The 15890-nt window shown below is 44.8% G+C and overlaps 1 protein-coding gene across 2 annotated transcripts in view; it reads right to left on the bottom strand.

Moving 5' to 3' along the window:
* Positions 1-15890, bottom strand: part of NEK6 (NIMA related kinase 6) — a 474385-nt gene that overhangs the window by 177822 nt on the left and 280673 nt on the right. For both annotated transcript variants that reach the window (XM_069241715.1, XM_069241716.1), the window contains exon 4: positions 2014-2154. In XM_069241715.1, the coding sequence (XP_069097816.1) occupies positions 2014-2154 (141 nt within the window). The remainder of the gene's footprint in view (positions 1-2013; positions 2155-15890) is intronic.

Below are 15890 nucleotides of genomic sequence, written 5' to 3'. Positions count from 1 at the left end.
AGTTGGAAGAGCCTGGCGGTGGAAGAGTCCGAAGGTGGAAGGGTCTGGAGTTGGAAGAGCCTGGCAGTGGAAGAGTCCGAAGGTGGAAGAGCCTGGCGGTAATTACACATTAATATTAAAGATAGTGGATACCCAAATATTCGGCAGCTCCCACGCTACATGCTGACACGTCACAGCAAGTAATGGCGAATACCAAACCAGATGTGAGAGCTAGTGACAATATGACATTACGGGTTCACTACAATGTACTTAGATGCTCAGAAAAGTAGCATCAGAGTGATAGACATTTTCCTGGTAGGAAGAATTAGGAGGATCACACAAGGAGTATCTATCTAATGCTAAGCAAAGACACAGCAAACTCACTCCTGGGTTGCTAGTGCTCTGGTTCGGAGAGGACCTGGCAGTTTAAGCTGGACTGTTCCTATTAGATCAGGGTCAAAATATAGCTGGGTCTTAACTGAGGTGGCACGGTGGGCAAACACACCTGCAGTTGAAATGCTTCCCGAAGCAATTGCCAGTGGTTAGACTTACCATCCTCCCTTCACCTTTAGTGTTTGTTTAAACAATGACATGTCACCATGAAACGTTACATTTTAAGGGAAGTAACCCTCCAAGGGTAGTCTATAAGTCCTTCAGAAGGGGAATGTCCTACGTTGGTACCACAACTAATGTTTACTCAAGTAGGATTTTCTATAAAACTACAACTTAAGGAAACATGTGGCCAGTGGGTAAGGCTTGTGATTAATGGGAAATTAGCACAAAAACGTATTTAAAAAATAGGTTTCCCCCAAAATATAAACCAGAACAATAAACAATATAATAATGATTAGCATATGTCATTTTTTTTTTTTTTAAACAAAACAAAGATGGATGGCTCATGATTCAGCAATTTTTATTACAACCGAACCATTACCATATACATCCACAAATTATACAACTTCATGTTATTAGAACATTTAAACATTTTATAGGAAAGGCTCTTTATACATTCCAGTCTGAGAAAAGCCAGCAGCAGTCAAATTAATAATGCTAATTATTAAATCAATACAATATTAGCCAGAAGGACAGCACAGTGAGAGTCAGCACTCACTGCTGATATCTGGTGTAAGTTGGAGGTCCTAGGTCGAATCCAGGCAAAGCTGAATCTGTCTCTCATCCTTCCAAAGTCAATACTGACCCAGATTTATGCTTATAAACACCATATAAAATATATTATAATTAATATTATGATCTGTATTATTTTAAAAGCTTCATAACATTTCATTCTGCAACCATTCAACAAATTCAACAACCCCTAGTCAAATGAAATCACTAGCACCCGAAATTAGAAAGACTAGTCTTTTAATCTCATAAAAATCATGTCATTGATTTAAATCATTAACTTTTATGTTAATAATTGGGTGCAAGAGCATGACAATAAGTATGAACAGTGGTACCCTGAAGCTTTTAGATCCATTTTTTTATCCTGAGATAATATCCAGTTTTGTATCTCAGACACTTGCATGGATTTGTATCAGTTACAACTCTCAAGCCTGGCATCTTACAGTTTGTTATGAAGGCATGCAGGTTCCCCTGTAATTAATTTTAAGGGCAGAGAAGGAGGTATGTTTCAGTGGTATGGATGAGCAAGAGAAATATTATTTATATCAGGGTATTTGAGAGCAAAAAAAAAATGAGACTGAACGGTCTGGACTTCACTAGCGGGATTACCTGGGTACACCATCTGAGGTGTTTGGACTGAGGCCTTGGCTAAAATATTTGGAGCTAATAATCACTAATTATACTTTAAATACATTAACCAACAAGCATACCCCCCTCACTAGGAGTGAGGACTGTATTGTAGGAAAATTGACGATTGCTGATGTAGGTGTTAAATATGCCGTGGGTGGTCAAGAAAGGTTTCAGCTGATGCTCTGTAAGCTGCTATGCATTTTCGACATGGCTTCCAAACTAAAATAAATAAATAAAAAATGTATACCTGTAATAATTTACCAGCAGAACCTAAAACCTCACCTGAACTTTTTTTAATGCAACCGGTTTTCTGTCCAGGTGGCAGTTTGCTCTGTAAACTTCGCTGAACTGCCCCCGTCCGATCTTCTTCTCGATCTGAAAATCAGCCAGAGTACATCGATAGGGATATGTCGTCAAGTGTCTCTGAAGATATGAAAGAAAAGAGAAGAAAGCATCATCAATAAAACTCTGCAATGAGTACTAGTTTTCATACAGAGCACGGAGGTGATTGATTGTCTTCCACGCTTCTCGATAGGAATTATTCTGCTCATTCAATCAATTTTTCCTCTAGAAATTGAAAATTCACCAAAAGCAGATATTGTTCCAATTATGGACTATCTTAAATCAGATCTTATTCTGTAGCGTTAAAAAATAATTGAGTAAGTAATTGTGGGTAACGTACATCAACCACAGCAGATCCAGAAAATTACTGAGCACTATGTTTGCTGAATGATCCTTCCTGTAAGTAATTTTCTCTGTTTGCTTTGCCATTGATCATGCAAATCAAATGCTTCCCTGATAAAAGAGCATTCACCTAGATACATCCCCAGTTCCATCAAACTGCCATTGTCACCATGTTGCCAATCCTGTCAGAATTAGCATGCTACAACTGTTGAAAAAGCAGCCCACACAGATCGGATGAAGAAATGTCTAGGATTTCACAAATCATTTCTTCAGCATGTGCATCACTGCAAGGACTTTGCGATAGATATGTATTGTTTTCTTTGCATTTATATTCATTCTTCACAACATTCAGAATTAAAGGCCACCTGGTACTTCTTGGCCAGTCTGGATGAACACAGTCGCCATTCCAGGCCCCCTCTCCTCTGGACGCACCTTCTCCACTTTTGATATTCATTGCTGTTTCTCTGGTTGTAACCTTGGGGTAATCTTTGATAGTGACCTTCAACACCTGAATCATTGAGTGTGGGACCATAGGCTCCACAATGTCTAGAGCTTATTGAGTTAAAGGTAACTGTTTTCATCTCCGTCTCTATAAAAGGATGTCCCCCTTTGGACCACCAGTGTCTTCATTGTTTTTTTATGCATGCACACCAGCTTTCCGGATGACACTCAATATATGCAGAGGTTTTGGAGTCTATGGGGGTAATTAAAAGTTTGGTGGAGGGAAACATTTGTCTGCCAAACTCCTGATGAGAAGACCACCACGGTACTGGTGGTCTCCCCACCGGTCCCATTACAACGTTTGCCACTGGGCTGACTGGCGGAAACCGTCAGCCCAGTGGCAATGGTGCAGCAGCACCCTAGAGCTGGCAACAATGCTGCCGCACGCAACGTGCACCAGCACCCTTGAAACGCACACTGTCTGCACAACAGATAGTGAGCGTTTCAAGGGTACTGGGCAGGGGTACCCCTGCACTTGTTCTCTGCCAGCCTTTTCATGGCGGTGAGCTGCCATGAAAAGGCTGGCAGAGAACAAGGTTGAAGTCAACACCGAAATGGCTGTTTACAAGCATGACCGCCATCATCCCATCGGGATCACTGATCCTGGCAGAAACGGCGGTCTTTTGGTGGTCGGAACGCCAAACTCTTAATTTGACAGTCAGACTGTCAAAAACGTGGTGGTCTGGACCGCAACCACGAGCCTGGCGGTCTAGTGCCCGCCAGACTTGTAAGAAGGCCGTTAGTACTCAAACCATTTTGAACTAAACCAGATAAGACAAAATACATTGTTTTGGTAATGACTCTCATATCTTGTCCAACAAATATTGTCCACAAACTGTGTAATTGGCAATGAGCACAAGGGCAGGATAGATAGGGCAACTAAGACAACACATTTGTGATATTGAAGATGTGATGAGAAGGCAGAAGTGGATCTGATACACATATTGCAGAATTTCAAGAATCTTAATGAGTTGAGAGAGGAAATCAGATTGAAGCGGACAATAGAATGAAAAAAGGCTCTTTCCAAAAGATTACAACGTTTTCATGACACACCTTTCAGGGTATAACTAAATTGAGTTACATCATCACTGAGACGGATTTCATAGCAGTCAAAATCAGTATGCTAAGGTATGTGGAAGACAATACAAGCTGAGGCGACTAAATGCCTGACAGGGCCAATGCAGGGTAAGTCTCTTATGAAAAATTGGTAAGTCTCTTGAAAGATCGTATAATCATATTTCTAACCAATGGCCTGCAGGCCATTGTTGACTACCAAAAAATAAGATATAAGGTTAAGTGCCTTTCCATTCTTTGAAGTTCATATGGTGTGACATTCCAACAGCCCAAGTTTCCATCCCCTCCTGTTCCTACTGCCCCTTGAGTGATGGAGTCTGGCTCAGAGTCAGGCGCCCACTGGGTAGGTACATAACTTGTCACTTCTCTTTGTTAATCGGTAGGGATCATTCTCGGTGGCCTTTCCATGTCCAAAGAGGAGTGTGGAGGCCAGATACCTACCAGTTCTCAGATTGGTGGCATGAGATGCTCTTAGGTAAACGCTTTTCAAATCAAATCATTAACATTTATAAAGCGCGCTACTCACCCGTGCGGGTCTCAAGGCGCTAGGGGGGAAAGGGGGGGTTATCGCTGCTCGAACAGCCAAGTCTTTAGGAGTCTCCGGAAAGCGGAGTGGTCCTGGGTGGTCCTGAGGCTGGTGGGGAGGGAGTTCCAGGTCTTGGCCGCCAGGAAGGAGAAAGATCTCCCACCCGCCGTGGAGCGGCGGGTGCGAGGGACGGCAGCAAGTGCGAGGCCAGCGGAGCGGAGGGGGCGGGTGGGGACGTAGAAGCTGAGGCGTCTGTTGAGGTATTCCGGTCCCTTGTTGTGGAGGGCTTTGTGTGCGTGGGTGAGAAGACGGAAGGTGATCCTTTTGCTGACTGGGAGCCAATGCAGGTGTCTCAGGTGTGCGGAGATGTGGCTGTTGCGGGGTACGTCGAGGATGAGGCGGGCCGAGGCGTTTTGGATGCGTTGCAGGCGGTTTTGGAGTTTGGCGGTGGTCCCGGCGTAGAGGGTGTTGCCGTAGTCCAGGCGACTCGTGACAAGGGCGTGGGTCACGGTTTTTCTGGTGTCGGCGGGGATCCAGCGGAAGATCTTGCGGAGCATGCGGAGAGTGAGGAAGCAGGCGGAGGACACGGCGTTGACTTGCTTGGTCATGGTGAGAAGAGGGTCCAAGATGAAGCTGAGGTTGCGGGCGTGGTCTGCGGGGGTCGGTGCGGTGCCGAGGGCCGTGGGCCACCAGGAGTCGTCCCAGGCGGACGGGGTGTTGCCGAGGATGAGGACTTCCGTTTTTTCAGAGTTCAGCTTTAGGCGGCTGAGCCTCATCCAATCTGCGACGTCCTTCATACCCTCTTGTAGGTTGGTCTTGGCGCTGGCGGGGTCCTTGGTGAGGGAGAGTACAAGTTGGGTGTCGTCGGCGTAGGAGGTGATGATGATGTCGTGCTTGCGTACGATGTCGGCGAGGGGGCTCATGTAGACATTGAAGAGTGTCGGGATGAGCCTTGAGGTACGCCGCAGATGATCTTGGTGGGTTCTGAGCGAAACGGAGGGAGGTAAACTCTTTGGGAGCGGTTAGCGAGGAAGGAGGCGATCCAGTCCAGGGCCTGGCCTTGGATCCCGGTGGAGCGTAGGCGGGTGATTAGGGTGCGGTGACAGACGGTGTCAAAGGCAGCCGAGAGGTCGAGGAGAATGAGGGCGACTGTTTCACCGTTGTCCATCAGGGTTCTGATGTCGTCTGTGACTGAGATGAGGGCGGTTTCCGTGCTGTGGTTGGTTCGGAATCCGGTTTGTGAAGGGTCGAGCAGGTTGTTGTCTTCCAGGAAGGTGGTCAGCTGTTTGTTGACGGTCTTTTCTATTACCTTGGCTGGGAAAGGTAGAAGAGAGATGGGGCGGAAGTTTTTCAGGTCGCTTGGGTCAGCCGTAGGTTTCTTTAGTAGGGCGTTGACTTCAGCGTGCTTCCAGCATTCGGGGAAGGTAGCAGAAGAAAAAGAAGAGTTGATGACGGTCTGGAGGTGCGGGGCGATGATGTCGTCGGCTTTGTTAAAGATGAAGTGCGGGCAGGGGTCCGAAGGGGCGCCGGAGTGGATAGAGTTCATGATGGATTTGGTTTCTTCCGTGTTGATGTGGGTCCAGTTGTTGAGGGTGATGTCCGGGGAGGCGGGTTCAGTGGTGTATGGTTGGGTCTGGTGTCCGAAGCTGTCGTGGAGGTCGCTGATCTTGCGATGGAAGAAAGTGGCGAGGGATTCGCACAAATCCTGTGAGGGCGTGACGGCGTTGGCGCTGGCGCTGGGGTTGGAGAACTCTTTGACGATGCTGAAGAGTTCTCTGCTGTTGTGGCTGTTTTTGTCTAGTCTGTCGGTGAAAAAGTTCCTTTTGGCAGTGCGGATCAGGTGGTGGTGTTCGCGTGTAGCGTTCTTGAGGGCGGTCATGTTGTCCGCGGTGTGGTCCTTGCGCCAGGCCTTCTCAAGGGCACGACAAGTTTTCTTTGATTCTTTGAGGGTGTTAGAGAACCAGAGAGGTTTTTTGGTGTTGGTCTGTCGATGCGTGCGTTTGAGGGGAGCAAGGTTGTCAGCGCAGTTGGAGATCCAGTTTGTGAGGTTGAGAGCTGCGTCGTTGGGGTCGGTGGTGAGGGTGGGTTGGTTGGCGGCGAGAGCGGAGAAGAGTTGCTCTTCAGGGATCTTGTTCCACTGTCGACGAGGGGTGGGTTGAGTGCGGAGGTGGGAGGTCTCGCGTCGGAATGTGAAGTGGACGCAGCTGTGGTCGGTCCAGTGTAGGGCAGAGGTGTGGCTGAAGAAGATGTGTTTGCTGGCGGAGAAGATAGGGTCGAGCGTGTGTCCGGCGATGTGGGTGGCGGTGTTCACCAGTTGTTTGAGGCCGAGGTTGGCGAGGTTGTCGAGCAGGGTGGTGGTGTTGGGGTCGTTGTTTTGTTCCAGATGGAAGTTGAGGTCGCCTAGGAGGATGTAGTCCGGTGAGGCGAGGGCGTGCGGGGAAATGAAGTCGGCGATGGCGTCGCTGAAAGAGGCGCGAGGTCCGGGAGGACGGTAGACGAGGGATCCTCTGAGGGTGGTCCTTGGGTCGGTGCGAATCTGAAAATGCAGGTGTTCATCGGCGAGGGGGGGGGTCTTCGGTGGAGGTGGTGACGCTGATGGAGTCTTTGAAGATGATGGCAACACCTCCTCCTACTTGGTTGGTGCGGTCTTTTCTGGAGATCTTGTAGCCTTCGGGGATGGCGGGTAGCGATGTCTGGAGCAGAGGAGGCGTTCATCCATGTCTCCGTGATGAAGGCGACGTCCGGGGCTGTGGAGTCCAGGAGGTCCCAAAGTTCAACGGCGTGCTTGTGGACGGAACGAGCGTTGATCAGGATGCACTTGAGGTGGTTGATGGCGCGTGGGCTTGTGGTCGTGGTAGTTGCGTGGTGGAAGATGCGTTTGCAGGAGTTGCAGGCGAAGGGTCCATGGGTGCGTTTGGGGTGAGCTAGGAAGCAGGTTTTGGAGCGCCCTGGGTTGAGGGCGTGGAGGGTGGTGGGGTCGTAGCGGATCAGCGGGGCTTGGGGGAGCTGGGGACCAGGGGTCGTGGCGCTGGGCGCGGGCCAGGCGCGGACGGGCGCAGACGGGCTTGCCTCCGGCGCGCCAGCGGCGTGCCCGCTGCGCGCGCCCGCTGCACGGTCGCGCAGCGGCCGCCATAAGAGGTAGGAGGGGGGGGAGGGGTCAGCTGGGGGCGAATGGGAGCTGGGGGGCGGGGGCGTGCAGGAGGTCGCGGCGGGAAAGCGCGAGGGAGGGGGGGGGACAGGTAGAGTGAGAGGAGCTGGGGGAGGGGGTTTAGGGTGGAGGAGGGTGAGTGTTAGGAGGTTTGGAGATTAGGGAGAGAGATAGGAGTAGGGTTGTGAAGATAGGGGAGGGGGGGTTGTAGAGGTGGGTGAGGGAGAGAGGTAGAGTGAGAGGATAGGGAGATAGGTAGTAGAGGGGGTGGCGGGAGGGGGGGAGAGATAGAGAAATAGATAGAGAAAATAGATAGAGAAGTCGATAGATAGGGAAATAGATAGATAGACAGATAGGTAGGTAGGAGGAGGTGGAGAGTGGGGGAGTTAGATAGTGAGATAGGGAGCTAGAGAGATAGGAAGATAGGAGGAGTGAGGGAGGTAGATAGCGAACGGGTTAGCTAGGGGTGAGAGAGGGGGAGGCGAGTGAGGGAGGGGGATGAGGAAGGAGCAGGAGGGCAGGCTCGGGGGAAGAAGACGGAGGAGGTAGAAGAGCCGAAGACAGGAGAACAGAAGACAGAAGAACAGAAGACCGGAAGAGCAGAAGACAGAAGACCAGAAGACCAGAAGACCAGAAGATCGGAAGATCGGAAGAGCAGAAGAACAGAGAAGAACAGAGAAGAACAGAGAAGAACAACACAGAAGCACCGAGAAGAACAGAGAAGAAGAACACAGAAGACCGGAAGAACACAGAAGAACAGAAGGGAAGAACAGAAGAACAGAAGAGAAGAACAGAAGAACACAGAAGAAGATTGCAGAGGGGGAGCGAGGAGGAAGAGACAGAGAGGAGGAAAAGAAGCAGGAGAGAAGGTGAGTGGCGCGGGGCAGGGCGAGGGGCTGGGAGGAGGGGGGTACTTACAGTTAGGTGGGTCTCAGGAACACAGGAACTCGGGAACTTGGAGGAGCTGCAGCGGCAGGGGGAGCGACCTACCCTTGGGTCAAGGGTCGCTACCACTGTCGCGCAGCGGCCGCCATAAGAGGTGGGGGAGGGGTCAGCTGGGGGCGAATGGGAGCTGGGGGGCGGGGGCGTGCAGGAGGTCGCGGCAGGAAAGCGCGAGGGAGGGGGGGGGGACAGGTAGAGTGAGAGGAGCTGGGGGAGGGGGTTTAGGGTGGAGGAGGGTGAGTGTTAGGAGGTTTGGAGATTAGGGAGAGAGATAGGAGTAGGGTTGTGAAGATAGGGGAGGGGGGGTTGTAGAGGTGGGTGAGGGAGAGAGGTAGAGTGAGAGGATAGGGAGATAGGTAGTAGAGGGGGTGGCGGGAGGGGGGGAGAGATAGAGAAATAGATAGAGAAAATAGATAGAGAAGTCGATAGAGAGGGAAATAGATAGATAGACAGATAGGTTGGAGTAGGTGGAGAGTGTCGGGGAGTTAGATAGTGAGATAGGGAGCTAGAGAGATAGGAAGATAGGAGGAGTGAGGGAGGTAGATAGCGAACGGGTTAGCTTTTCAGGACTTCTACACTATAAGCATGATTATTTTGTAGTAAATACAGCAGTTACTAAGTAACAAAGTAGTAGTACTTAATACCAAATCCAATACACAAATCTACAATCGTAAATATCCACATTCACCACTTCTGTCTTTTCATTTGGGAGATCCTCACACATATAAATTTACTCCTTAGAAGTAAATGTGGTAGGGACTGACTGTAAAATAAGAAATACTTACAACTAAGTGGGAGGGCTTTAGAGCGGGCTTAGGAGGAGTTTAGAGATGGACAGACACACACCCAAAAAAGAGCAAGCACATTGCTACTGACAAACCTCGCTTCCAGCGCTACTTATGCCAAAAATTACCCAAAACAGTAGTAAATGTTCTACAGCTATGAGTAAGTCTAGTGCTTCACACAGCCGAACACTGGTACATCAGGGCCCTCACATTATAAATAATGGAGTCAGGAACTTAAAATAGAATCCCTTATGAAATAATTTGAAAAATAATGTATTTAGGCTTCTAACAATTATATAATTTTTATTACTAAGAATTATATGGAAATAAAATGAATTTCATGATAAAATAGTATCATAACAATGTAAATTTAAATGCAACTTTATGTTTTTCTAAATAACTACATTATTTGAAATCAATTCCATAGATAGCTTGTCATTTTAATACATAACTACTAATACAAATATTTGTATTTAGAGCTTTTTGTTAAACAAATCTTTTAAAAAGAATCCTACTTGAATTACATAGCTAATTAAAAATAATTAAATAGTGATGTTACTTTTTTGGGCAACATTTAAAATATATAAAACTAATTTACCTTAATATTTAACATAAACATTTTTACTATTTTTTGTTTTTGCAGTTTTATAAACGTTTTAAATTTGCCCCCTCTTCACCACTGGAACATCTCCGCCTAGTGGCAGTGAGCTCTACCTGCAAGCGAAACACTATTAACTTAATTTTGAATTAAAAATGCAATTTATATAAATATATTAAATTTAAATTATTTATTAAAACGTAATAGAAAAAACTCACTTACTAAAATGTTTACATTTAGTAGCACATAAAAAATTTCAAAAAGTTAAATACAGAATTGATAGAAATTGATTTAATTATTTTTTTGTTACATTCATCGTTAAATTAAAAACACATTTAAAAATGTTTTATCAAGAAATGTATTTTATATTTACATATTTAGTTAACATTAAATTACACTTACATACATTTCTAAAATGTTTAAATAAATTCATTTATTTTAACATTACTTCCTATAGGGTTCTAATGTAAGTAGTAAATCCCTGCCTCATTTATTTTGTATGTTAGGGTGTTGCATTCCCAGTGTTTAGCAATGTGTGGCGCTGATCTTACTCCATTTCCATTTACTACTGTTTTGGGTACTCTTTGGCTTTAATAGCCTCATGCTTGTAAAGCTGGCTCTAAATCTTATTTCAGGGGGTAGAGACATACATGTTTACACCATATAATGATGAATAACCAAAAGCATCAAATTTACAACAAAAATGTGGATTTACTTAATAGTAAATTTCCCTTTGTGAATAGGCCCCAATGACTTGATGTTACAATTATATTATTCTTTATATATATTCTGTTTTTCTCTGATACATTGTTATGTACAAGTGCACACCAGTAAAAACCGAAGATTGGCATTTGGGAAACTGACATCTAAAGGGGAAATTATACAAGAATGAATATAAGGTACAGAACCTCTTGTGCACATGCATATATACATTATGTGCAGGTTCGACTCTCAGTTGATTTGAGTGCTGTATCAAAACATACATAATTTCATTTCTTTGAATATTCACAAGAAGGGTAAAGGGAGATTGAAACTACACCTTAGCCAGCATGATTAGGGATAGCTGCAGTGCACTTTTATTTTGTATTATTCAGTACCAAGAGGCGTCTGTTCAGATGCCCCAAGTGGGTGTGTTAACTTCACAACTGCATTCTAATCAGTATTACTTGAGGCTTCATCTCTTGCGCTCTCTGGTTCTCTCTCAAGCTCTGTTATTGTCATTCTTCCAAGAAGTGCCCGTGGCATCTCTCCATCCCTGGCCTCGCAGGGGTTGCTAAGTGGGTGTTAAAATCTGGAAGGATTCTGAATACAGCACACACTGAAAAACATGCATATGGGTAATTATCAATTCCAGCCAAGAATCAAATGTCACAATGTCATAAAGTTCTGTCAAATTCTCCAAATGAAAGGCGGCATTTGGTGGAGAATTTGACTCCAGGCTATTTTATTCTTAGGGACCTTCCCTGGCATTAGTGCCTTAAGAGGGCAGGCAGGCTCTTTTCCAATGGTGGTGACACTTCAAGTAATTGTTTCTGAATCGTAAACAAAAAAAAAAAACAAAAAAAATCCTGCACTTGGAGCAGCAGAAAAAAGTTAAATAGAAATATCATTCTGTTTTGGCTTGTAGTAATTACAGAAAATGTTAATTATGTCCTTAAATATGTGTCAGAAACATTGCAACCCATAATAGATATTCATCTTATTGATAGCCAGAATATTGGCTTGCTTAGATGAAAATGATTTTTTTAAAAAAACATTTAGCAGCTGTATTTATCAATGTTGTTGCGGTCTGAAAAACGTGATCGACCCAGAGTCTTATTTCTTCATTTATGTTCTTGCATCGAACTTTGTCTTTTATAGATTTACAGAAAAATGTTTCAGCTGCAGTGTTTTAAATTGCAGAATGATCAGTGTGAACATTGTATCCAAAAAACTGATTACTACATAAGTGTAATTGAGGAAACAATGCACACTTTGCCGTCACCAAATAATTCCCCAAGAAAACACAATGTACGTGTTCACATATGCGGATTAAGACAACTGACTACATGATGTACAGCACATTTTACCAGTAAGCGAATACTGATATGGAGTTTGAGCCAGGAATAAAGCAAATGTCATGCAAAGCAGCATAAGGCAAAGTAAGTTTACATAGATTGCCATGGATGCCTGCACCGCCTGTATGAAAAGGTACCTGTAATCTTCTAATCTCTCTAGCTGTACATCACTACTCGCCTGTAATATGAATATGGAACTCCCTTTTTTACCATATAAACAGGAGACAATAAGAACAGTTATCAATGAGGTCTTAACATGTCATAAATGATGTAATATGTGAACCCAGTAACAATGCATGGCAGAGACACAAGTCATAATTAGTTCACTAAATTATAACTGTCTATTTCAGCGGTTTTCAAGTTTTTGAATGTTAGTTCTTATCTCATTTCAACACCTAACTACAACATTACTTTAAAATGTGCTTTTTCAATGAATTTCTGTTTTTGGTTTTTAATCATTCGCCTTACTTGCTCTGACAACCTACGGCCAATGCCCTATGGGCCCAGCCTTTGGCCATACGCAGTAGCATCTTGGCTACATCAGGTGGCTTCTTGCCCGGCCCTGCCCAACACTTCCTAGCCCAAACCCCCAATGCACACAGCCTTCAGCAATGTGCAGTCGTGGGCGGCCAACCACCACTGCTCACAACCTACACACTTGAGATCCTTGTAATTTAAAAATATATATTTTTGGTGCCACAGTTCCACAGGGTAGCCTCGCTGGTACGACAGTACCAGGTGTAGGTACAGAGCTGTACAGCCAAAATGAATTAATTTTTTTATAATTTATCTTACTGGTCCCTTTGGGGCACCCCCACATGGCATTGGGTGTCAGGGTGTGCAGCCCCTGACCACTTTTGTGGCCTTACAAACGTTTTCCAGGATCCTCACAGACAGAGTTCCCAAAACCTGTAATAGCAACTGCAACATCATCTTCAGTGTTAGTCAGTCAATCATATCATTCAATTTTCTGGTATCGGCACTGATACCGGGGTACTGAAATGACTGGTGGGAGAAAAAAGCTCCTTGCCCAATCAGAACAGCCTATTATTTTTAATGTTTTGGTACCGCAGGACTCGTGTGGGATCAACCTCCAGATGTACCTAACTTTTTCTGAGGAATAAGCAACCAGAGCCTTTTTAAACACTGTTTAAACATTTTTGCCAAATTCTGTTAATCGTTTTTTTTTTCTATATCGGGGAGCAAAGTTTCCAATGCAAATTAACAATGCACATTGCACTTTTGGGACCACCCCATTTTAAGGGTCCTGATTTACAGAACAGCACAAACTATCCATGAAGAAGCCAAAATAGATAAACCTTTTTTGGAACGTTTTGTGAAGATTTGTCAGATTTCACCAATTTATTTAGCCAAACGCAAAAAAGCCTTTCCGAGGGTACTCCAAAGTATCTATAACTACACAGTGGCAACTGTATACACACACACACACACACACATATATATATATAAACTTTTTGGTGCTTTAATTGCATGAAACACATTCGTAGGAAAACTCATATTTTACAGTATCCTGTTAAATAGGAAAAGTATTTCATGGGTCCCTGTAAATTATGGGCTTCATCATTATAATGACAACCTAAATAAATGTCTCTACAGAGTATTACCACTGTCAACGGTTTAATCAACATTTTATTCATGAAAACCTGAAAATTCCAATTTCAGCATAATCTTAGGTGCACATTGCAGTGAACAGCTTCAACAATCGCTCTCTTCTACAGAAATAACTTTTTTTTAACACAGCCCAAGGAATTTTGTCTAAACTTTTACAGACTTAACTATATAAACTATTTTTTCATCATTTTTAGGTCGAGAGCCTAAGCGCTCTGACTTGTTGTAATCTATATGTGGGCTTTTAACCACGCCCACCGCACACACATCACTATCACTCTCGTTTGTGGCCTTGCCTTTCAAAAATCCTTTATCATTGGTAAATGCTTTACGTATGTCCTTCCTTGGGGCAGTTTTGTTACCGCCTTGGTAATCTACCCTGTTACATGGATAATTGCATCTTTGCCAATATGTTTGACTGCAAGCAAACTTCTTTTTCCTTTTGTGTCTCTCCTTTGCATTCATGGTGGCAGTGTCGCTTTGAATTGACTTGCTTATGTAAACCGTTTTACTTTTCATTTTCAATTTATGTGGCAAGAAAAGTCCAGTTACAATGCTAACAGCTCTAACTCGAGCAAACGCGGGACCCACTGCATTGCAAATGCTTATTTTACATTGCACTTGCAATAAACATTTCACAGCTTGAAAACAAACACCCTAAACAAGCTAAGAGCCACTAAATAAATACTGAATGTAAAATAAAAGTATATATAACACTTAACGTGCAATGTGATCACATACTGCCATTTTAGGGCTCTGGTGCCATTTATAAAACACTTGGCCTTCGACCCTATAGCTTATGATAATATCAGAAACTCATGATTGGGGACATAGGCCCGTATTACACTATTACCACTGAGTAGATGGTGTTTTTTCTGCATGTGCACAAAATGGTAGAAGCCCAAGCATATACAGCAATAAACCCAATTCAGGCAGGAGAGTCCCAATTTATTAAGCCAAAAATGGCTTTGTTTTGGCTGTCTACCGCCTGAAATTGTCTCTGCTTCAATAGAAGTCAATGGGGGAAATACATTCTCTCGATTATTTTTATTTAAATCTCTCACTTTTCTGTTCTAAAATGTTGCCATTTATGTCTACACAAATTGCATATGTTGATGTGAACGTCCTCTAAAATCCAAAGGCCAGCCTCGGTTAGTATTGTTTCATGAGCGTCCTTGCAGGACTGCATGTAAAATGTGGCATTTTACAGGATATATTTGAACACTGCACAATTTGGCCTCATTGTTTGTAAAATTGGCTGGAAGGGAGACCCTACACCCTCTTCACCCCCCACACCAATCCTTCTGGAACTTGACCTCACCTGTTTCATGTACTTGCTCGTTCCAAGTTGAGACTGCTGTTCTCTCTCCACCAAGTTCACTTGGTGTGCTATGGAGTTCATCCTTGCTAAGCTGGGTTGTGCTGTATTTTCTTAACAGTTCAGAGTGTGACAAGATGGTGGATTTCCTGATACTCTTAACACACAAAATTCACTACCCTTTCTGCATACTGACCAGACACCTCAACACAGCTAGCAACAAACACACTACTGTGGCATCTGAGGCGTTACTCTTTTGAGAAACACCAAGTCACCCTTAAGACTCCTTTTTTATTTCTATATCACTCCCTCCTTTCCTCTCTCTTGGTCGTGGCATTTCAGTTTCTCCTCTCTCACTGCCCAGTGTCACCTGGAGCCCTTAAATGGTATATACAAATAATCAACATAACAATATTTAGGGCCTTATTATGAGGCTGGTGGTCACAAGTTACGAGTTTAGCGGGCGGACCCATCAACAAACTGCCGTCTCCGCCAGGATTCATGATCCCGATGGGGGTGATGGCGGTCCTGGTTCAATCAGCCAGGGCGGCGCAGCGCCCCCCTGTTGATTAAAACCTTGTTCTCCACCAGCCTTTTCATGGCAGTTTCCCTACCACGAAAAGGCTGGCAGAGTTTAAGTGCAGGGGGCCAGAGGTGGGCCCCTGTACTTCCCATGCCAAGCACTGTCAGAATGCTCACTGTCTGCTTAGCAGACCGTGCGTGTTCCAAGGGTGCTACTCGGCCACCTCTGTGCTATGGGATAGCACTCGGCTCCTTTAAGGGAGCCGAGTGCTATCCCGTAGCACTGTTCCCGCCGGTCAGACTGTCGGAAACGCTCTAGTTCAAGGTTTCCGTAGGTCAGCCAGGTCAGGCCGACAGAAACCTTGTAATAGGGCG

Source organism: Pleurodeles waltl, chromosome 6, assembly GCF_031143425.1.
Source record: "Pleurodeles waltl isolate 20211129_DDA chromosome 6, aPleWal1.hap1.20221129, whole genome shotgun sequence".
Lineage (NCBI taxonomy): Eukaryota > Metazoa > Chordata > Amphibia > Caudata > Salamandridae > Pleurodeles > Pleurodeles waltl.
This window is presented reverse-complemented; position numbering and strand designations above follow the sequence as displayed.